This window comes from Microtus oregoni, unplaced genomic scaffold (assembly GCF_018167655.1).
Source record: "Microtus oregoni isolate MIOR12 unplaced genomic scaffold, Mior012 000020F_ref0000438, whole genome shotgun sequence".
NCBI classification, from domain to species: Eukaryota; Metazoa; Chordata; class Mammalia; order Rodentia; family Cricetidae; genus Microtus; species Microtus oregoni.
The window spans coordinates 19,779,079-19,802,451 of record NW_024543079.1 but is presented as its reverse complement, the minus strand read 5'-3'; the positions used below and the strand labels follow the sequence as shown (position 1 = coordinate 19,802,451).

Below are 23,373 nucleotides of genomic sequence, written 5' to 3'. Positions count from 1 at the left end.
TGATTCCTGACTCCTGTGACAAATACATCCCTTCCAGGAAGAAAACAGCTTTGTCTTTGCCAGGGCTTGTATCAGACAGCATGCTCCCACACCCTTTTTTGGATGTGGTACCAAACATAGCCTGACCAGCTGACCTAAATCTTGCCCCTATCCTACCCGCTATGAAACTCACTTCGGTAACTCTCTTGGGGCATACAGTTTGGGTTCAGCTGGAACGATTTAATGAAAGAGTTGCCAACACCTGGTTACTTTCTCCTAGTGTGTTCTCTTCCATCCTTCTTTTGAGGCACTAATAAATTTTCTCCACCAATTACTCACTGTGTGTCTTGCCCCTTCATCTAAACCCTATATATTAAGTCAAACTTGGTATTTGTTGACAAATCTGGTGAAGATACTGGCTGTTCTTTTGAAGACATTGCTGTTGGTTCCTGCTGCAGAACGTGCTTGCTTTTCCTGCTAGCAGCCTTTCCAAAGGCAGCCTTCTGCTTCCAAGGTCAGTAGCTGAACATTCCATCTCTGGGTCTTGTTTTCCTCTGTGGCTTGGGTGTCTTTTCTCTTATCTTCACCCCATTGTTTGTCCCTCCTGAGTGCTTTTATGTTCTCATTGTACAGGCTCCTCCATCTCAACATCTCTAAGATTTCATAATATGCAAGAACTAAATGAGTAGAAAGAACTATAGTGGTGCCTGGGGCTGGGTAGCCAGATGGTTCAGAGGTTAAGAGCACCTCCTGTGTTTTCAGAAAGCCAAGGTTTAATTCCTGGAACCCACATCACAACTGACAACTGTCTATAACTATAATTTTAGGGACTCTGATGTCTTCATTTGACCTCTGGAGGCACCAGGCACACATGTGGTGCACAGGCATATATGCAGGGAGAAACCCATATACATAGAAATAAAATATAATAAAATAAAAGAACTGTCATGGAGGATTTTCAGTTTACTAGAGGAGAAAACAATGCTATGAGCACCACTGCTGGGACAGAAAACAAAAAGCAACAACTATAATCATCTATGAGTGGATTAAAATGACATTAGTGATCTCAAAGATATGAATGAGACAAATTTTCCTAAGAAAAGAGCCAAAGTTATATTCTAAGTTTTAATTACTATGCCTTAGAGATCCATAAAATGCCTCTGATCTGCAAGCCCAAGGACAGATAGTTCCTGAAATGCTGGAGGCTGTTGTTTATGGGAGATAATAAGCAGCCTGTTTTTCATTCCTCTAAACTAATTTGTTAGACCCAGCTGCACCTATATGCTTGATCACACGTGGCAGGGAGGTTCACAGGCTAGATGTTCGTCAGGATGTATGCTTGCGCCTGATTGGACCTGATGGGAAATACCATGAATTATGGGTTTTTCTGTCTTAAGCCTTTGCAAACTGTGATTTGGGCTGCTTAGTTAGCGGGTTCCCTGTGACCCACCTGCACACAGAGTGCCACCAATTTCTCCCTGCTTGATGGGTCCCCGACACTGTCTAGAGCAGGGCCAGACAAACTGGAAGATTCCAGCAAATACTTATACTACATATTCTGGTGTTTAATGTGTTAAGCATGATTCATTTCAGAGATGTAATAATTTTGAATCTGAATGTATTTCAAATTATATCAGTACCTCAAAATAGCAAATGTTGGCAGAATTGCCAGGTGACAAGTACACACCCCAAGGATATGAGTATTGTCACACACACTGCTTGGGCACTCACATCAGGAAGTGACAGAGGAGGCATGGCTCACAGTGAAGTGCTCATCTGAGGGTCACTTGCAGAGTCTATTGCCCAGACTTTGGTAGATCTGAAAGTCAGAAACCAGTTCTTCAGGAGACTGGAGCTCATAACTGGGAGTTGATGGTCCATGGAAGAAATTCACCTGGCAGGGAAGATGAAAGTAGAGGGAGGAAGAGTAAAGCTCAGCCTCCAGACCCCACCCCAAGAGAGCATTCAGAGACTTAGGAGGTGCAGGTGTGGGAGGCAGAGGAAGAGGCCCCAGTGGGCAGGTTCCTTTTGTTGTCCTGCCCAGGGAACATGTGGGTCCTACCTGGCACCTCGTCTCAGCTCAAAACCAGCCTTTGATCCTTCCATCTACCCAGTTGCATTTTTCTTCCTGTTTTTAAAGTTTCCTTATCTGCACTCCCCCATGCCCTTTGTTGGCTTTCATGTGGTAAGGTGATGTGTGCCAGGTACTTTATGTGTGCACAGAAACTTCACTTACTGAGTTAGAAGTTTGATTCACAGAAACTAATCATGGATTCACTTGTCTCCTTATTTCACTCAGCCTTTGATTTGTTTTGCCTTTTGTATTTGCCAATATGCCTGGAACTAGCTCTTGTAGACCAGGCTGGCCTCGAACTCACAGAGATCTGCCTGCCTCTGCCTCCCTAGTGTTGGGATTAAAGTTGTGTGCCACCACCGCTCGGCTATAGTGTCACATCTTGGCTGCTACTGCTGAGGTGTCCTGCTGAGTCACTGGGAGCATCCGGTGTAAATGCCTGAATGCCAGCTATCCCAATATTTAACAAAATAGACTTCAAAACAAAATTAATCAAAAGAGATGGAGAAAGACATTTCATATTCACGACAGGAAAATACCATCAAAATTAAGTCTCAGTTCTGAACATCTATGCTCCAAGGGCACCCACATTTGTAAAAGAGATATTACTAAAGCTTAAATCACACATCAAACCCCACACACTAATAGTAGGAGACTTCAACACCCCACTCTCACCAATCAACAGGCCTTCCAGATAGAAATTTAACACAGAAACAAGGGAACTATTGGAAGTTATGACTCAAATGAACTTAATAGACATCTAAAAACATTTCACCCAAACACAAAAGAATATACCTTCTTCTCAGCACCTCATGGAATCTTCTCTAAAACTGATGACTTACTTGGTCATAAAGTAAATCTCAACAGATACAAAAAATTGGAATAACCCCTTGTATCTTACTGGATCACCATGGAAGTTGAGCTTAACAACAACACAAACTACAGAAAGGCTACAAACTCACGGAAAATAAACAACTCTCATATTAACAACCTGGATTAAGGATGAAATAAAGAAATGAAAGACTTCCTAAAATTCAATGAAAAATGAATCCACAACATACTCAAACTTATGGGACACAATGAAAGCAGTGCTAAGAGAAAAATTCATAGCACTAAGTTCCTATGTAAAGAATTTGGAAAAATCTCACAGGAGTGATTTAATAGCACACCTGAAAGCTTTAGAACAAAAAGAATCAATTCACACAGGAGGAGTAGATGGTGGGAACTAATCAAACTCTGGCTTAAATCAATAAAATGGAAACAAAGAAAACAATACAAAGAATCAATGAAACAAAGAGTTGGTTCTTTGAGAAAATCAACAAGATAAACAAACTCTTATCCAAACTAGCCAAAAGAGGCAGTGAGAGAATATCCAAAATTAAAAATGTCGGAAACAAAAAAGAGGACATAACAGGAGACACTGAGAAAAATCCAGAGAATCATTAGATTAAATTTTGTACTCTACAAAATTGAAAAATATAAAAGAAATGGACAATTTTTTTTACAGAAATACCATATTTTATTTAAATCATAGTTTTCACAACCGTGTGGAGGGACTGTTAGACCCATGATGCGGAATGTTATCCCTTAAACTGATTTAAAATTCATGTCAGGATTATATATAGTTATGGTGTACAAAATGTTCTGATATGGTACTACATACCAAAATTAAATCAAGGCCAGATAAACAATTGAAAAAGACATGTACCTTCTAAAGAAATGGAAACAGTCATTAAAAGTCTCCCAACCAAAAACAACCTAGGGTAAGATGGTTTCAATGCAGAATTCACTTAGAATTCCAAAGACGTAATTCCAGTACTCCTCAAATTATTTCACACAAGAGAAATAGAAGGACTATTTCCAAATTCTATTTATGAGGCTACAGTTACCCTGATACCTAAACCAAACAATGATGCAACAAAGAAAGAGAAGTACAGACCATTTTCCCTCATGAACATTGATGCAAATACTTAATAAAATACTGGCAAATGTAATCTAACACATCAAAACATCAAAATCACACCAAAAACATCATCTACCATAATCAAGTAGACGTCATTCCAAAGATGCAGGAATGGCTCAATGTATAAAAATCTGTCAATGTAATCCACCATATAAACAAACTGAAAGGAAAAACCCACATGATCATCTCATTTGATCCTGGAAAAGCCTTGACAAAATCCAAAACCTCTTCATGATAAAGGTTCTGGAGAGAAGGACACAGGGATCATACATAAACATAATAAAGGCAACATACAGCAATCTGACAGTAAACATCAAACTAAACAGTGAGAAACTCAATGCAATCCCACTAAAATCAGAGGCAAGACAAATCTGTCCACTCTCTCCATATCTATTCAGTATAGTGCTTGAGGTTCTAGTTAGAGCAATAAGGCAACAAAAGGAGACCAAGAGGACACCAATTGGAAAGGAAGAAGTGAAACTTCCATTATTTGAAGATAATATTATAGCATATATAAATGACAAAAATTCTACCAGGGAATTCCTATAGCTGACAAACACCTTCAGTAATGTAGTTGGATACAAAATTAAAAAAAATCAGTAGCCCTATGATACTCAAATGATAAATGGACTAAGAAAGAACTCAGAGGAACAGCACCCTTTATAACAACCACAAATAATATAAAATATCTTGTGGTAACTCTAATCAAACAAGTGAAAGGCAAACTATATTAAAAGAATTTTAAGTCTTTAAAGAAGGAAATAAAAGAAGAAATCAGAAAATGAAAAGATCTCTCATGTTCATGAATCAGTATTAAGATAGTAAAAATGGTGATCTTTCAAAAGCAATCTACAGATTCAATGCAATACTCATTAAAATACCAATACAACTTTTCACAGACCTCAAAAGAACAATACTCAACTTCACATGGAATAAGAAAAACCCAGGATAACTAAAACAATCCTGTACAATAAAGGAACTTCTGGTGGTATCAACATACCTGATTTCAAGCTCTACTATGGAACTATAGTAATAGAAACAGTTTTGTATGGGCATTAGAAACAGACATGTTGATCAATGGAATCGATTTGAAGACCCCGATATAAGTCCACACAACTAGGAACACCCGATTTTTGACAAAGAAGTCAAAAATATACAATGGAAAAAAAAGAAAGCATCTTCAACAAATGGTACTGGCATAACTGGATAATTGTATGTAGAAGAATGCAAATAGATCCATAGCTATAGTCCTGCACAAAACTCAAGTCCAAGTGGATTGAAGACCTCAACATAAATTCAGTTACACTGAAGCTGATAGAAGAGAAAGTGGGAAGTAGCCTTGAATGTGTTGGCACAGGAGTCCACTTCCTGAATATAACACCAGCAGCACAGTCACTGTGATCAACAGTTAATGAATGGGACCCCCTAAAACTGAAAAACTTCTGTAAGGCAAAGGACACTATCAATAAAACAAAATGGCAGCTTACAAAATGGGAAAGTATTTTCACCACCCCCTCATCTGACAGAGAACTGATAATACACACACACACATATGTATGTATATATACTACATAAAAAGAATATACATATATTTTTATAAAATACATAAAGAATTCAAGAAACTAGACATCAAAATAACAAATAATCCCCTTAAAAAGGGGGTACAAACTTAAACAGAGACTTATCAACAGAAGAATCTTTAATGGCTTAGATACACATTAAGCATTGTTCGACATCCTTAGTCATCAGGGAAATGCAAATCAAAAATAACTGAGATACAATCTTACACTTGTTAGAATGGCTGAGATCAAAACACTATTGACAGCCTATGTTGGAGAGGATGTGCAGTAAGGGGAACACTCCTCCATTATTGGTGGGAGTGCAAACTTGTACAGTCACTTTGGAAATCAGTATGGTGGTTTTTGAGAAAAATTGGGAATCAATCTACCTCAAGACCCAGCATTACCACTCTTTGGCATATAGCCAAAGAATGCTCAATCATATCACAAGGACACTTGCTCAACTATGTCCACAGAAGCATTATTCATAATATCCACAACCTGGAAACAACCTAGATGCCCTTCAAACAAAGAATGGATAAAGAGAATGTGATACATGTATACAATGGAATGTTACTCAGCAGAAAAAACAAAGCATTATGAAATTTGCAGGCAAAAAGATGGAAATAGAAAAAAATCATCCTGAGTGAGGTAACCCAGAAAGATAAACACGACATGTACTTACTCATAAATGGATATTAGATGTAAAGCAAAGGATAACCAGGCTACAATCCTCAGCCCCAGAGAAGCTAGGTAATAACGAGGACCCTAAGAGAAACACTTGGATCTCCCCCTGGGGAGAGGAAATTGATGAGATGTCCTGGATGAATTGGGGGTGGGGCAGGGATAAAGGGTTTGGGGGATGGGAATATGAGGGATCAGGTTGGTCCAGTTGGGGCTGGGATGGAGGGGGAGAGTAATGAACAAGATATCTTGATAGAGGGGGCCACTATGGGCTTAGAGAGAAACATGGTGTTAGAGAAACTTTCAGGACTAAGACTCCTAGCAATAGTGTAGAGGGTGCCTCAACTGGCCTTCTCCTGGAATCAGATTAGTGACTACCCTAATTGTCTTTACAGAGTCTTGGTCCAGTAACTGATGGAAGCAGATGCAGAGATCCACAATCAAGCCCTGTGCCAAACTCTGGGAGTCCAGTTGAAGAGAGGGAGGAGGAATCATATGAGCAAGGGAAGGGGTCAAGATCATGATGGGGAAACCCAAAGGGGCAGCTGACCTGAGTTTGTAGGAGCTCATGGACTCTGGACCGATAGCTAAAGAGTTGGCATGGGACCACCTAGGTTCTCTGCATGTGAGTGACAGTTGTGTAGCTTGGTCTTTTTGGGGGCACCTAGTTTGACCAGGAGTTGTCCCTGACACATGAATTAGTTCTTTGAAATCTATTCCCTATTGTACCCAGCCTTGATGCAAGGAGGAGGAGCTTGGCACTGCCTCAACTTGATATGCTATGCTGTATTGACTCCCATGGAATACCTTACCCCTTCTGAATGGAGATGAAGGAGGAGTGAATGGGGGGAGGGTAGAAAAGGAGTGGGAAGAGGGAAGGGAGAAGAAAAAGGAGGGGAAAGTGTGTTGGTATGTAAAATAAAGAAGGATTAGCTGTATGCAAGCCTATAGCGTATTTTCTTAGTGTTTGATGGGGGAGGGACCATCATTGTGGGTGGTGCCTTTCCTGGGCTGGTTATCCTGAGTTCTATAAGAAAGCAGGTTGAGCAAGCCAGTAAGCAGCACCCTTCGATGGCTTCTGCATCAGCTGCCTCCAGGTTCGTGCCCATCTTGAGTTTCTGTACTGACTTCCTTTAATCATGATCAGTGATATGGAAGCCAAAGAAATCTTTTCTTCTCCAACTTGCTTTTTGATCATCGTGTTTTCAGCATAGCAATAGAAACCCTAGCTAAGACAATCACATTCTACCAGTAAAAGGAGCTTTTCTGATGAGGGTTGAGAGGGCATGAAGATGAGAACTTAGGGAGCAGTTTAATAATATGACCATTTAGTATAATGAGTTTTTGACCCAATTAATGGTACTAGGCATAAGTTTCATCTTGTAGAGTGGGTTTTAAATCCAAGCAGAAAGTGTTTATTTACTCTGTAACATTTGTGCCTCTATTGCACCAGTAGGCATAGCTTGCCAGGCCAGTCATTATGATGACTTGCAGGACTCGTAACTGAGTAAGACTATTGATTACTCTTCTCCCCTGGAAGAGGGCATAGAACCTTCTAGTACCAAGAAAACTAGTCAGGATGGAGGAAGCTTTTAGGTTAGCCAACAATAGCTCTTTGATATAGCAATTAAAAACTGTCACATAGTTGTCAAATCATTATCAGTTGTTTCACATCAACTTGTTAGGATGGCTATCATTAAAAAGACTAGAGACAAATTTGATGCAGCTGTCTTTGAGTCCTTTCTACTCCTATGAGAAAGCCCTCACTTATATTTCTGCAAGTAACCCTAATAAAACTTATTGGTTTACCAAGTTTGTCTTTGGGGGTGTTTTTACTTTTTCTGCTTTTGGTTTCCTAGCTGGAACGAATATATAGTTTTGTTCATTTCTCCCTGGAATAGTGTCACACAATACAAATGTTGCAAGGGGTGAGGGGGGCCCTTTGTTTGTCCTGGCCACCCGGCTAGCTTACACCTGAAATAATCACACAGAAACTGTATTCATTAAAACATTGCTTGGCCCATTAGCTCTAGTTTCTTATTGGCTAATTCTTACATCTTAATTTAACCCATTTCTATTAATCTGTGTATTGCCACGTGACTGTGGCTTACTGGCAAGATTCTAACCAGCATCCATCTCAGGCAGAAGATCCATGGCTTCTCACACTCTGCTCTTCTTCCAAGCATCCAGTTCTGTCTTCTCTGCTTACCTAAGTTCTGCCCTATCAGGCCCAAAGCAGTTTCTTTATTCATTAGCCAATGAAAGCAACACATGAACAGAAAAACCTCCTACGCCACACAAGAGCAGTGGGCCAGAGGTTGATGGGGTTGTCTGAGGTATCCTGACTAAAACGGCATCAGAGAGGCTGGCTTACCTCACAAAGGGATGCAGGTATGACCACCTGGTAGGAGAGTGGAGTCATAGGCCAGAAGCACCTGGGACTTAAACTCCCACAGATGCCTGAGCTGGAATAGTGATGGAGAACAACCTGGGGCTAGAGGCCGTTTAATCTTCATCTTCACTGCAGACACAGGTACCAGTTATGGGGCAGAGCAGTTTCTTTAAGGCCCAAAGATCAGCAGCATGGCTGAGAGCTTGGTTTAGACATGGTACAGAAAAGAGTATCCAGGGTGGTCTTCGAGGGCCAGGAAAGTAATCCAGAGAACAGAGAACACAAAGACTCACTGAACAGTTAGCTCTGATTCACCTGTAACACATCAATAAAGAAACACAGTTGTCCACTTGAGAGAGCCTGCTGCATGAGTAGATGAACATTACCTGTGGAGAGGATGCACGGGGCCAGAATGATGTGTCAGAGAGTGAGTGGATTAAAACCTCAGAAGTACCCTGGTTATATGTGTCATGCTCACACTCAGTGCGAGATGCATGTCTCTTAGTTCTACCATCATTTTTTTTTTATTTAAAAGATTTTTTTTAACATACTAACCACAGTTGCCCCTCTCTCCCCTCCTTCCATTCCCCCCTCCTCTCCACTCCATCCCCATCTGCTCCTCAGAATAAGACCTCCCATGGGGAGTCAACAAAGTCTGTCTGCCCGCACATTCTATGCACCACCTAAGTGTAGCCTTTCCACTTCTCAAGAATCTTGCAGTGTCTCTTAAGCTGTTTGCTACTGTCTATACTGTACACGCCTTAACCAGTTTGCCCAGAGCTTAGATATTTCAACTCAATTTATCTTCTCTGGTAAGATGGGATAACCTCCAAAGCACATATGTATTCCAGGTCGTGACTTAACATGCGAATGTCTCCTAGATTGAGGTAGGTTAACAGGGTGGGACCAGCAGTAGTTAGTCTGGAAGCCTCCATCAAGCAGCCTTAGGCATTTTCTTGGCTTCTTACTAAGCTCATTTTCCTTCCTCGTAAAGGGGCCACTCAGCATTCAACCCCCATGGAAGATGGCAACGAGTGAGTGATAAGAGACACAGGGCCTAACAAGTCTCAGGATAGCAAGAAGGTCTGAGTTCTAATTAGCTGCCCAGCCAATGGGGGAAGTTCTGGGGACACAGCCTTTAAGGCCTGTATAGAATCTCAGGCAATGAGTCCTGTCTTTTTTGTTACCAAAGGGCCCACCAAGAGTTAACTTCTACATGGCTGAAAAGGACTTGCTACAGTATATATCTTTCTCTCACCATCACTCAGGAATACCAGGGTTCTAATGATAGAAATATGGGGTGGGGGGTGGGGGGTGGGAATCAAATATGTATTTCTCGTTATAGTACAGTATCGTAATGATGTTAAAAGAAATCCCTTCCTTTTAACCCACAGCAGTGTCAGGAGTTGAGGTGAAAGGATTATTTGACCTGCGGAGGCAGCAGGGCCTTACTGACTACATCCACACCAGCTCTAGAAAGAAGAAAAGAATTTGGCATGTGTCTCCTTAAATGAGATACCATGGCCAGATTATTACAGGCCCTGCTGCTCCTGGTGATCACAGTGGGCCTTGTGTCTAGGAGGGTCCAAGCCTGGGGCTCACCGAAGATTGTGAGGCCATTTGAAGACATCCCCGAAACCTATGTCTATGTGCAGCAAGCACTCTGGTATGCCATGAAAGAGTATAACAAGGCCAGCAAGGACCTGTACAATTTCAAGGTGGTGAACATCCTAAAATCTCAGGAGCAGGTAGGTGCAGTGTCTGCTCCTAATTCCTTTTCCCTTGGTCTTTTTTTGGGGGGGACAAAGATTAGTGTCAGGGATAGCTACTACATAGGAATGGAAACAAGGCCAAAAGATGTCTCTATGGTTAGTTCTCACTGGAGAATACTCTTTTTAATTTCCTTGTTTCCTTCTCAGGATCCTTGCTATTTAAAAGAAAAAACCCAGGGGCTAAGAAGGGGGCTTGGTAAAGTGAGGACCTGAATTTGATCTCCAGCATCTATTTAAATGTTGGACATGACAGTGCATGGCTCTTGGGGCAGTTGGCAGAGATAAGCAGACCCCTGAATCTTTTTTGTCATCTAGCTTAGCAAAATCAATGAGCTCCAGGTTCAGTGAAAGTGATCCAAAAAGACATCAACCTGTGGCCTCTTGGTGCATGCAGGCACCCATATGCACGAATATACCTACCCACATGGATACATACATATACCATATACATGTATACACACAATAACAAAATAATGTCAGCCAGGTGGTGGTGGCACATTCTTTTCATCCCAGCACTTGGAAGGCAGAGGCAGGCAAATTTCTGTGAGTTTTGAGGTCAGCCTGGTCTACAAGAGCTAGTTCCAGGAAAAGCTCCAAAGCTACAGAGAAACCCCCCAAAAAAACAAACCCCCCCAAAAACAAAAAAGGTCAATAAACAAATATAAAACAATTGTGAGAGGGAAATGAGAAAGATGTCAAGATAAGAATTCCCTCAAATAATCTCAAAACTTCTGCCAGGAGATATGGAGTCAAAGAAGAGCAAGAAAAATAGTCTAGCCCTAAGAAGCCAATGGCATATTGGCTTACCAGAGAGAGGGGTTACTTGGTGCTGGTTTCTTCTATGACATTTAACTTGTATGACTCATTGACAGATTACAGACAGTCTGGAGTACTATCTTGAAGTAAACATTGCCCGGACAATGTGCAAGAAAAGTGTTGGAGAAAATGAAAACTGCTTGCTTCAACAAAATCCTAAAATGAAAAAGGTATGTAAGTGACATGAGAAAAATGGCCCCTGTCTTACCTCTGTAAAAAGAACACTGTCAGGCCAGGTCTAACACATTTGCTAGTTTCTTATTTAAACTCTGTGCTGTTTGAGACTGTAGTAGCCAGACTTCAGACCTGAGATGTTTCTATTATCTATCATTGACACCATCCTACTCCATTCTACAAGACATATACATACACATATACATGCTCAAACAACCAGGAAGACACACAAATACATACAAGCACACATAGAGGGGGACATGTATATTACACATGAAAGTAGGCTTAAAGCAAAGCCAGTTCATTATTTCATGCTATTGTGAATTCTGGATAGAGTTCTTCTGAACAATCACTTTGCTCCTATGGTGTATACTGGCAGGAATATTCCAGAATGGTGGGTCACTCACTATCATAGGTGCAGTGCCTCACAGAGGATGGCTGATAAAGCTGGAGCTACTCAAGCTTCATTCCTTCTGTTTGAGGCTTCTCTGGTACAAAGTCATAGAGGGAAAATAGTTTTATTATTACTAAAAATAATATTTTATCATCATCATCATTACCATTATCAATAGTAGCAGCAGCAGCAGCAGCAGCAGGAGCAGCAGCAGCAGCAGCAGCAGCAGCAGTAGTGGTAGATGTATATATGCTTGTTCCTGTGCAAGCGCATGCCAGAGGCTGATGATGGCTATCTTCCTCTCTTGCTCTTCATGTTACTTTTGGAGACACAGTCTTTTACTGAGGATGGAACTTGCCATTTGGGGTAGGTGGGCTGTCTAGGAAGCCTGTGGGATCTGCCTGTCTCTGTTCCTCACAGCGCTGACGTTACAGATGTGTGATGTTGTCCCCAGCTTTTACATGATGCCGGAGTCTGAATTCAGGTCTTCGTGCTTGTGCAGCATTCTTTACCCACTGACCTATCTCTGCAGCCCTACCTTCTTAAAGAAGAGATAAGCAGACCCTGCTAGCAGTCCTGGATAGTGGTCATCTTGCTAGATACCCTTCCCCAAGTGCCATGTACAAGGAGGAGCTGAGCCAGTGAACAGGGTGGCATGACCACTTCACTGAAACCCTGGAAGCAGGGAGTGTCAGGAAGAAATCTTCTTGTCTGATTCTATTAGGCCTGCTGTTGCATGGAAGCCATGGGAGGCTGTGGGGCTTCTGAATGGCTCTAGATGTCCAACATAGAATCCCATGTACTGTCTTTTGATCTTTGGTGTTAGAGTTGAGGCTCATCACAGCTGTGCTCTAGTGTTACCAGACCTTGTGCCCTGATGGGTACACAGGGGCCAGTCTATCACAATGGGATGAATATTAATGCCAGATAAACAGACATTTTATATCTCAGTTTGTGCTGTATAAGTGAATTAGGTTGTATATGTGTACATAAATGTATTCTAAAACTTCATGAAATTGTACTAGAGATAAAAATGGTAGTGTGGGTCCTTCTGGGACTCTTTTTTAAAAATATTTATTTATTTACTTGTTATGTATACAGTGTTCTGTCTGCCTGTATGCCTGCAGGCCAGAAGAGGGCACCAGACCTCATTACAGATGGTTGTGAGCCACCATGTGGTTGCCGGGAATTGAACTCAGGACCTTTGGAAGAGCAGGCAATGCTGTTAACCGCTGAGCCATCTCTCCAGCCCCATGGGACTCTTGATAATTGTCCAGTTTCTCACTTCCAGGAGTGACTTTGGGCCCCATCTAGGTCAAGATAACCTTCATAGAGATTCCTATATATTGAAGCTTTTATTCTCTCTGCTTTTTAAATTGTTATGCATGATGCGTATTTTGATGCAATTTCTTGATCATCTTTGCTTAAGGATATTATTCACGTATCATTCACTTTTGGTGCCATAGAGGTATTTCAACTTTTTATTTTTATTCTAAGTTAACGTGGATTTTTAGGAGAGAGACTAGAAACACAAGGGTGCTCATTGCCTATCATGAGCGGGAGCTGCCCTTCTGAGACCGGGTCACACATCTCTCTGAGGTTCTCCACATGAAGGATGTTTTTGCTTGGTGTCTGGACAGATTTTCTACGTTCTCTGAGAAGCACATGGCTCTGTGCTGTTCTAGTTTCATTGATTCCACAAAATAGGATCCACTGGGATCTAGGCACAGCAGAGGGCCTCTGTTGATCACAGGAAAATGGGTTGTAACTGGAGGCAGACTTGAAAGGTCAAACATTTCCTGTGTTCAGAATCTTAACGCAGGATCTGTCTTAAGGATCAAGATTGACCATCCACACTGTGCAATGGGTATGCTCAACTCATTCTCTTAGTCTTCTTAAGTTAAATCCTGGGACCTGGAAAAAGGGACTTGTGTCGTTTCCCTTTTTTTCATACTAACACACACTCTGTCCCCCTCCCCATCTCTCTCTAGGGGTATATAACTCTGTGTGTTTTTATGTATATGTACATGTACATCTGGACCATTCTCTACTTTATTTGGGGGCATAAGTTCTCTCATTGAGCTCATTGATTGGTAGACTGGTTGGCTACTGGGATCTGCCTGTCTCTGCTCACCTTGTGTGTGAAACTATGACGGAATTTTTCACATGGGTGCTCGGGATCTAAATTCAGGTACTGTACTAGGCCTTCTCCATAGCTCCCTAATTAATTATATTCTTGTCTTTTTTAGATGGTGTTTTGCATTTTTATTGTTAGATCCAAACCATGGAAATTTGAACTTAAAATGCTGAAGAAACAATGCAAAGATATCTAATCAGCATCCAGTATACCTTGCCACTCTCACTTTTAAATAAAGATGCTTGCAAGATAAAGGACCACCACAGCTGACCCACTGACTTCATTAATTGTGTGTGTGTGTGTGTGTGTGTGTGTGTGTGTGTGTGGTTTGGATTTGACACTGAGAAAGAGTGATGCTATTTTCTGAGGTTTTGCAGCCTTCTCTAGGTGGTGTCTTTATCTCTGAGGAAAGACAATCTGCTTCTAATAGATGGATGCGATTTCTAACCTAACCAAGTCCCAAACATAAATACTTTCCAATGTTCACAGTTGCTCCATGGGGTCCCTTCTTCACTCATTGAAGTTCACACAAGTGCATGGAATTAGCAGAACACTAGCAAAGTGCCTATCAGTTGCGTCACCATCTTTGAAGTCATTCATTTTCCCATTTCACTTTCAGATCATTCCAGAGAAAATCAGTTCCCACTTGGCTCATGCATGACAGGCTAAGGAATCCTCTAGAGAAGGCTTTTTTTTTCCATAATCTTAAGTAAGGGTTTGGGCAGATGGAGAAAGACAGTTGTGGTCTTGTATCAGAGCTCCCTTAGCCTCCAAGTTCTGTTTGGTTCTGCTTGGCTCAAGACGCAATCTGGCAAAATTCACAAAGAATTCTCCAATGATTTTCTGGTTGAGTGGTATATTCCCTGCCTATAAACAAATAAGGGGAGGGCGGATTTGTTGGGGTCAACCAGAACACCAGTTACACTTCATAGCACAGCTGGACTGTAGTTCATTTGCAGAGATGGCTGGTCGGGACCTACAAGTCCAGATAATCTATGTTGCCTTCATAGTCGTTCTGGAGCTTAGGGAGGAGATCAAGGTGACACAAGGCTCACAGAGAGCAGCAACTTCTGGCATTGTCTTCTGTGTGTGGTGGGTGAGGTTGCCACCCAGAGACCTGGTATAGGGTCAGATAGCAGGTATAATTGCCTGTGCCTCTTTTGATGAAAGGTTAAACGTAATGGCACTCTTTCTGATCCCTGACTGTGTAGTGATTGGGAACAGGGTGTAGGACTCTAGGAAAGGAAGTTTTATAGAATTAGCCTCCCTGCCCTGAGAGCAGACTGTCTCTACTGCTCCTTGTGGCTTCTCTGTGGTCTTTCCCCCTTCTCACTGCTGTGTACATATTTCTATCTGGTCTTCCCTATGGGCAAGGTACACAGACCTTGGGATACCAGCTCTTGGAATGTTTGTTAGCAAGTCTTGGTTGATCCTAGAGAAAGGTGGGGTGATGTTCCTGCTGGCTCTTTCCGAATCTGAGATACATGCACCGATAAGATAGAGCATGGAGGGAGATTAGGGTTAATGTCCCTGTGCAGAGCCAGTCACTGGCCTTTGGCAGAGTCACTACTGTATCATCTAGAGTTCCCTATGGGGAAACTCAGGCAGTTGTGTTGTGGTGCTGCTCCCCTAGCTATGTGCATGGGGGCTGTGGAAATGGTGCTGGAAGAAGAAAGAGCTTTGACCTTCACTGAGGGAAATTATACAGACCCGAACACAGTTCAGTGCGTTACTTGGTTCTGCATAGGAATGACCTTGGTCCCAGAAAATGGAGTCCAATACTCTTAGTTCACTTTTCATCAGATCCATTTACTTCTCCTGATCTCTGCCACACTGTGCCGTCTCCATCAGGAGGGACACTGTATTGGGTCAGCCAAACCTAGTGCTTTCATTGTTGTATTTTCCATCTCAACTCTAATTTTTGACATAAATTCTTTTTTGCATATATGTAGTGTGGTATATAGTGTATGCATATGTAAGTATTGTCATGTGAGTATACATGCATGCATGTGTGTGTGAGTGTGCGCACGCACGTGCGTGTGTGTAAGCCAAAGGTTGATATGGGTTATCTTCTTCTTCTATCCATCTCCACTTTATCTTTTGAGATAAGGTCTCTCACTGAACCCAGAGCTCAATGATTTGACAAAACTTTGCTGGTCAGTGAGCTCCAGAAATCCTCTTGTTTCTGTCTCCTCAGGGCTAGGATCACAAGCATGTGTCACCATATTGAGCTGTGGATACAAACTTGGATCCTTGTCTCTGCAAGACAAGTAGCTTACCAATTGAGCCATCTCCTCAGGCTCTTAATGCCCATTCTTATAAAAAATAAATGGCCTATTTTTAAAGATGAGTTATTTTTAGGGAATTTAACCAACTAATGGCACATACACACTGGCAAAATGTCTCATTCTGACCTTGTTCAAAAGATCATCTGGTCCGTAACCATAAGGATCATGGGACCAAGGAGGAATCTTATTTCATGTCATTAGGACTAAAATACATATCCACCCCAGGGGAGTACCATTAAAATATCCCTTTACACTTGCCCTAGGTGTTGTTCTAAGTCTTGGATCTATCTGTACCGTTGACTGGAGAAGAGCAACATATAGAAAGAGCTGTGGACCTGAAAAGGGCAGTTCCAGGTCGGGGGGAACTCTTAGCAAGGGGAGATGAGTGAACTCTCTAGGCTGCAAGCTTTTCGCTGATTTGAAAAGTCACTCTGAAGACTATGAGGCTGTGCAATATATTGTTGGTTTTCACAGGCTTTGTTAGGAAATACATCTGACTGAAGCCACCCAAGAACTGAAAACTATTATCTAGAGAATGTCTCCCCTTTTCCTGTCTCCCAGGGAAAGTTGCTTCTATCTTCCCCACCCACCCTGGAAGAGTAGCTTTTCATTATCTATGTCCTAGAAACGTAGCCCTTTGCTATCTTCCCCCTTCTCTCCTGAAAAGAAGCCTTTTCTGTCCTAACAATGATCCACAGAATCAACCATTCGTGGGAAAGGAACTAAAAGATGTGAGTCCCTGGGACTTTCTAATCAGCATTTTTTTTTCCTTCAGATTCACAGAACTCAGAACGTCCTACAGATAGCAACAGCTCTGCCTTAGTATCAGAAGAGTAGACTCCAGAAGTTTCTAACCACTCTGCTGCCAGCCAACCTATCTGGCATGCATTTTAGACTCCATGCATGTTTGCTTATTTGTTTATTGGGTATGTGTGTGTGATCAGGCACACTTGGGTATGCCTCTAATGATAAGTTGGGGGAGTCTGTTTGTTCTTCCACCATATGGGTTCTCAGGCTCAAACCTCAGGCTTGACAGCAAGTGCTTTTACCTGCTGAGCCACCTTTCCAGTTTTCTTTTTTCTTTCTTTTTTTTCTTTTGGTTTCTCGAGACAGGGTTTCTCTGTGGTTTTGGAGCCTGTCCTGGAACTAGCTCTTGTAGACCAGGCTGGTCTCGAACTCACAGAGATCCGCCTGCCTCTGCCTCCCGAGTGCTGGGATTAAAGGCGTGCGCCACCACCGCTCAGCTTACCTTGCCAGTTTTCTATGCAAGTCTTATACCTACAACATCCAGGCAAGTGGTCTTTGTTGGTCACAGGCTACATCTTTTCAGTTTGTCAACTCTCTAAAAAGTCTTTCTCCTTGCCCTAACAATTTGTTCAGGCTGGCCAGGGCACACGCTCAGTCTAAGCTTCAGAACTTGGAGCTCTGTCTTTCGTGTATATTCCCTAATATAGGCAACAAGCCTGGAAATTTTTGCCAGTTTTGATTATTTACTTCTCTTATCATAGAAAGAGTGTATCTTCTGAGATGTTGGTGAAGAAGGAGCATGGTTCTTTTTCTGAACAAGGTAACACCTCTTTCTTCTGGGTAAAGAAAGAGACATGAGTCAAGATGTTCCCAGGTATGCCTTCTATGGAGACCAACATACATGAAGGAACTGCATGTCACAGATCCCCAGAAATGCAGCTAACATGAATAACTGAGGTACTATGATATATCAGAGACTACAAAGACCATATCTGGATGGTCTGAGACAGGGTTAAGCACACTACCTTTTTTGTTCATTTGTTTTTGTTTTCGAGACAGGGTTTCTCCTCTGTAGCTTTGGAGCCTGTCCTAGAACTAGCTCTTGTAGACGAAGCTGGCCTCAAACTCATTGAGATCCTCCTGCCTCTGCCTCCTGAGTGCTGGGATTAAAGGTGTGCACCACCACCGCCCAGCTAAGCACACTACTTATGGAAGAAAAATATGAAAAGATAAACTGTTTTTGTGTTTGGGGGGCATGGGCTCTCTGTCCAACAACTCAGTGCTACTCCTGTGTCTTAAGAACAGCTATGAGCAATGCATAAACGAAGGAGGGCAATCCAGGATCAATAAACCACATTTACACAGCAGATGGTGGCCGGGAAATAGCTCTTGGGACATAGTTGACAATCTATCATTAAAAGACAAGGGTGGGAACCATGTGCAACCATTGGGAAGCAGGGAGAAAATGGTCCCCACATCCAGGAAGGAGACAGGCAAAGGTTGTGTGTGGCCATAGCTTAGGGTTACTCATAGGGTTACTCAACATAAAGGGGTGTGGAGGCAACAAGGTTTATATTAACAACAACGTGTTACCAAGGCACACGAGAGTCCACTAGTGGAGACCATTGCTGAGAATACTGCAAGGATGAGAAGGGAAAAAAATCAGAGGCCAGAACAAAGCTCAAGGGACAGAAAGCAAAGTGACAGAGAAAAAAAACCCCTAATGTTCTATCTATCTATCTACTATCTATCTATCTATCTATCTATCTATCTATCTATCTATCCAGCTATCTCTATGTCTGTAATCCCATAACCTCAGAAAGAGACACAGAAGGATTATGAGTTCATGACTTGTCTAGGCTGTATACTGATACCCTATTCTCAAAACAAACAAACAAAACAAACATAACAATAAAATCAAAAGAATAGAGAAAGAAGTCACCATAGTCCTACATGCATCTACCAATGAGTTAGAAATATAAAATAAAACCCATATATATATGCATATATATATTTAAAGAACTGAAACATGGTGATGGTTAAAAATTTTGCTTTTCAAAAGATGTGATCAAGTGCCACAACTATAGTAAAGGAAGTTTATTTCATTGCCTTTTCACTAGGGACATTTGGAAGATGTGTGGTCAGCAATAAAAGTGTGTGTGTGTGTGTGTGTGTGTGTGTGTGTGTGTGCACATGCACACAGAGACCACATCTGAGGTCAGTTGTCTTTATTGCTCACACATATTTCCTTGAGACAGTGTCTCTCACTGAACCTCCAACTGCACAACCAATTGCTCTGTCAGTAGTTGGACCAAAGCTATGAAGCAACTAGGAAGTGACACAGGACAGTGGTCTTCATCTCAACCTAATCCCGTAGGCCCCAGGCCAGTGGTGCTCAGGCAGGCTTTGTGCATGTCCCATGAGCCTCCAGCAGCTGTGCCTCCTCAGACTCAAAGTTTATTCTTCTCTCTTATTCTTTGCATCTCAGTCGCTCCTTGCCTCACTGACTTCCACTAACACACACATGTCTTAGGGCCATGTCTTAGATTTAGTATTCAAATCTGGAGGGTTCTGAAGACAACTCCTCTGTCTCATTGAAGATCAGGAGCAGATGTGGCTGACCACATCTAAGTATGCTCTTCCCCATTGGCTGATTCTCTCCAGCACATCCTGTTTGGTGTCCTGTTCCTCTTTCCAGGACTGGGGGTGATTTAAAAACCAGACCATGGTGGCACATGCACTTAATCCCAGCACTCAGAAGGCAGGGGCAGGCAGAGCTCCAAATTCAAGGCCAGCCTGGTCTATATAGTGAGTTCCAGGGACAACCTGGGTACACAGAGAAACCCTGTCTCAAAAACAAAAACAAACAAACACAAACAAACAAAAAATACAAAGCCAAAACCCAACCAAAAAACAAATAAACCCAAAAATCAAAAACAAAACAAAACATCTTTGTTGGAGCAAACAAGAATAGGAGAGGGTGTAACTCAGAGAGACATCTGAGAAGGTGGAGTCTGTGCCCCAGCTGAAGAGTCTATGATAGGGCTAGAGCTGGGCCTGATAAGCAAGCTCCCGTGGGGCCGACGGGCTGAGACAGGCAAGGCAGTGACTGTGAAATTCTGGCACCATGTCCTATACACAGGAAAGGAAAACTCTCCCTCATGTTCTTCTGCTGCTCTTCCTGAGCTTCCAGTCCCTCATCACGCCTGTCTCAAAGGCCGATGAGGAAACGGCCACCTCTATTTATTTCCTTCCCACAGTGGAGTTTGCTGTGGACACATTCAACCAGAAAAGTCAGGAGGAATACGCCTACAGGGTGGAACATATCCTGAGTTCCTGGAAGGAGGAGGTAAGTGACCACATCCTTGCCTGTCCTGCCTGAATATACCTGCTACTCACTCAGTGAGGGACAGGAGAGGGCAATCCACTTTTTTTTTTGCAGGTTATGCATAACCTAATTCAGCCAATTTCAATGTTTAACATACTTTTTCCACACAAATTCTTTTAAAATTAGATCATGTTCTATCCACATGCAAGATACATATGTCATTCTTATTGGTTTGAAACACTTTAAATGAGTATTTTTAGAGTGAGCATTTCTTTTTAAAGATTTTTATTATATTCATTCATTCATTCATTCATTCATTTAATGTGTGTGTGAGTGTATGTGTGTGTGTGTGTGTGTGTGAGTGTGTGTGTGAGTGTGTGTGTGTGAGTGTGTGTGTGTGTGTGTGTGAGTCTGTGTGTGTGTGGTGTATGTGTGTTGGCACACACAGAGGTCAGAGAATAAAGAGGGGAGTCGGTTCTCTTTTTCCACCATGTAAACATTGGATATTGAGTTCAGGCTGTCATCCTTGGTGACAAGTGCCTTTACCTGATGAGCCATCTCACTGGCCCCAGAACAGACATTTTTAAGCAGATAAAACCACTCAGTAAGTAAAAGATTCACACACATAAAGGTGCTGGTAGATGAAGCTGAAACATAAGTCAGACACAAAATTTAAAACAAACAAACCGAAACAGTAATTGGTAAAAAATGGATAAAGTAAAACAAAGATAAACAGAAAAGAGGCTGGGGATTCATGGAGCACAGAAAGAGAGCACCAGACAGCTCCTCTTCTCAATTCCCTCCTGCTCTGGGCCCCTGGCTGGCCCACTCTGCCCACTGACCACATCAGACCCTCTTTACCTTCCTATAACACCCTTACAGAATGTGGTGAGGATAGCAACGCTCATCTCCAATGTTGCACTTCTGGCTGTGAGGGAGGGGCACTCAATTCTCCTTCCCTGGCAAGGGAAAGGCCGAGGGACCTCTAGCCCTGCCCAGCGCTGAGGCCTCTGAGATCACTGCTCAACATCTAAGCGGTTTTCAGAAGCACATACTGTAAAAGGAACAAGGCTTCTCCTGAAACACTGCTTTGGGCTGTGCTTGCACTGCAGGTGTGTTACTTATAGCTCAGTTGAGAAAGTATCTGGAGATCTGTGTCAGGGCTGACTATCCAGTAAGCACTGGTAAAGCCACCACCCTGCCAGAGCATGTCCTGTGTTCTCTGGGAATGCAGGTGTAAGTTCAGGTGTCTGCTGAGAGTGAAGTCTGGGTTTTTATGGCCGAATGTGGGTTACAGGGACTGGAGATAATGGACTCAGCCTTGATGTCTCTGCTTTCCAACAGGTTCTTCCACTTTGGGTTCTTAACTCTCTAATCTAGAGACTGCCTCCCTGGCTTCTGTCTCCATAGAGTTGACACCAGGCCTTGGAAGAACTCCAAATGGAGAAGAAGCTGGATCACACACTGAGCACAGTCACAGAGTCTCTTAAGTGGCAAGAAAGGTCTGTTCACTTCAATTTTTTTTTCTGTGTGCAGGTGAATTTTCCAGCTGTATACTCCATGAAGCTTCAGCTGCGTAGAACCGTGTGCAAGAAATTTGAGGAAAGCCTCGACACTTGCCACTTTCAGCAGAGCTACAGTCCGAATAATGTAAGGCAAGAGCACACACCTCCATGGTTTTTACAGCTGTGAGGGCTACAGGGACAGGCAGGGAGAGTAGGAACTGGGCAGTTAGTCATAAGACATCTGTGGTCACAAGTAGAGAAAAAAACGAATGGACACAAGTTTCTTGTGATTACAGTGCAGGTTCCAAACCCAGGGAATAGTGCCACCCCTAAGTAGGCTGGGTCTTTTTGTAATTAATGTAATCAAGACAATCCCCTATCAACATTCTTGTAGGCCAACCTGATCTATGTCATTCCTCACTTGAAACGATCTTCCCAGATTTGTAATAAGGATGCCGCTAGTTTGTTCCTGGCAGCTTAGCCCCAAAATAACCACACAGAAACTGTATTAATTAAATCACTGCTGGGCCCATTAGCTCTAGCTTCTTATTGGCTAACTCTTACATATAAATTTAACCCATTTCTATTAATCCATGTATTGCCATGGGGGCTGTCGCTTAGCAGCTAAAGTTTCTAGTGTCTGTCTCCAGTGGACTACATGGCTTCTCTCTGACTCTGCCTTCTTCCTTCTTCGGTTTAGTTTTCCCCACCTAGCTCTGTTCCCTGTGCAGGCCCAAGACAGTTTCTTTGTTAACCAATGGTCATCACAGCATACAGAGGGAAATCCCACATCATCCCAGATGATTCTAGATCATGTTAGGTTGATAGTTGAAACCAAGCATCACAGTTGGTAATCCTAGCAGGGTGCTTTCTACCATTACTGTTAGGTATGTGAATCACACAGGGACATCCGAGATATTTGCCTATAGGTCACTGTTTGCTGCCCATGGAACGGAAGCAAGTGTCCTGGGTTACCATGGGGCTTTAGATCAAGATATGGGTCAACACTTGCCAAGGGTTCACTGGATAATCATGTCTAAAGGCCCTTGTCTCCTTCTACTACCTATTGGTCTATGGAAGTGAAAGGGTGAAATGGATACTATTTGGAGCACAAGCCACAAACTTCCTTCACCGTCTCCTTTCAATGTCTTCTCTTATTCTTTTCCCTCAGACCTTCATCTGCCTGTTCACTGTTGGTACCTTTCCCTGGGTAACAGAGTTCAAGCTCTACAAGCATGAGTGCTCATAGTTCCTCAGGTTGGAGTCATCATGAAGCGGTTATCCTTGGCAGGGCCTCTGTGTGCTCATGTTCCTTGTTTTGCAACATTGTGTAGTGTCAAGACTGACTATGCGGATAAGAACCAAGAAAATTTCATATTGCTCTTGTTTCATCATTTAGAATAGCTCATTAAATATTGCATTTCTGACAACTTTCCATGTGTGTTTTTAGAGGAAGCATCATGGGCTGGTGGTGGGGACAGTTTGAGTTTCTAAGATGTTCCCCTAACCTTGACGCTCCTGATGGGGGAACAAAGGAGACATAAGTAAGTAAGATGTATCA

General features: G+C 42.4%; 2 protein-coding genes across 2 annotated transcripts; both read left to right on the top strand.

Moving 5' to 3' along the window:
- Positions 1-10,171: 10,171 nt before the first annotated feature.
- On the top strand, positions 10,172-14,140 carry LOC121460025 (cystatin-13). The gene is made up of 3 exons (XM_041670124.1): positions 10,172-10,399; positions 11,296-11,409; positions 14,057-14,140. The coding sequence occupies exons 1-3, from the start codon at positions 10,172-10,174 to the stop codon at positions 14,138-14,140; spliced, it is 426 nt and encodes a 141-aa protein (XP_041526058.1).
- Positions 14,141-20,106: 5,966 nt separating this feature from the next.
- LOC121460395 (cystatin-9-like) lies at positions 20,107-23,089 on the top strand. Its single transcript, XM_041670754.1, has 3 exons — positions 20,107-20,328; positions 21,844-21,957; positions 22,984-23,089. Exons 1-3 carry the CDS (start codon positions 20,107-20,109, stop codon positions 23,059-23,061), a joined length of 414 nt encoding a protein of 137 aa, XP_041526688.1. The 3' UTR covers positions 23,062-23,089.
- The last annotated feature ends 284 nt before the right edge of the window (positions 23,090-23,373 follow it).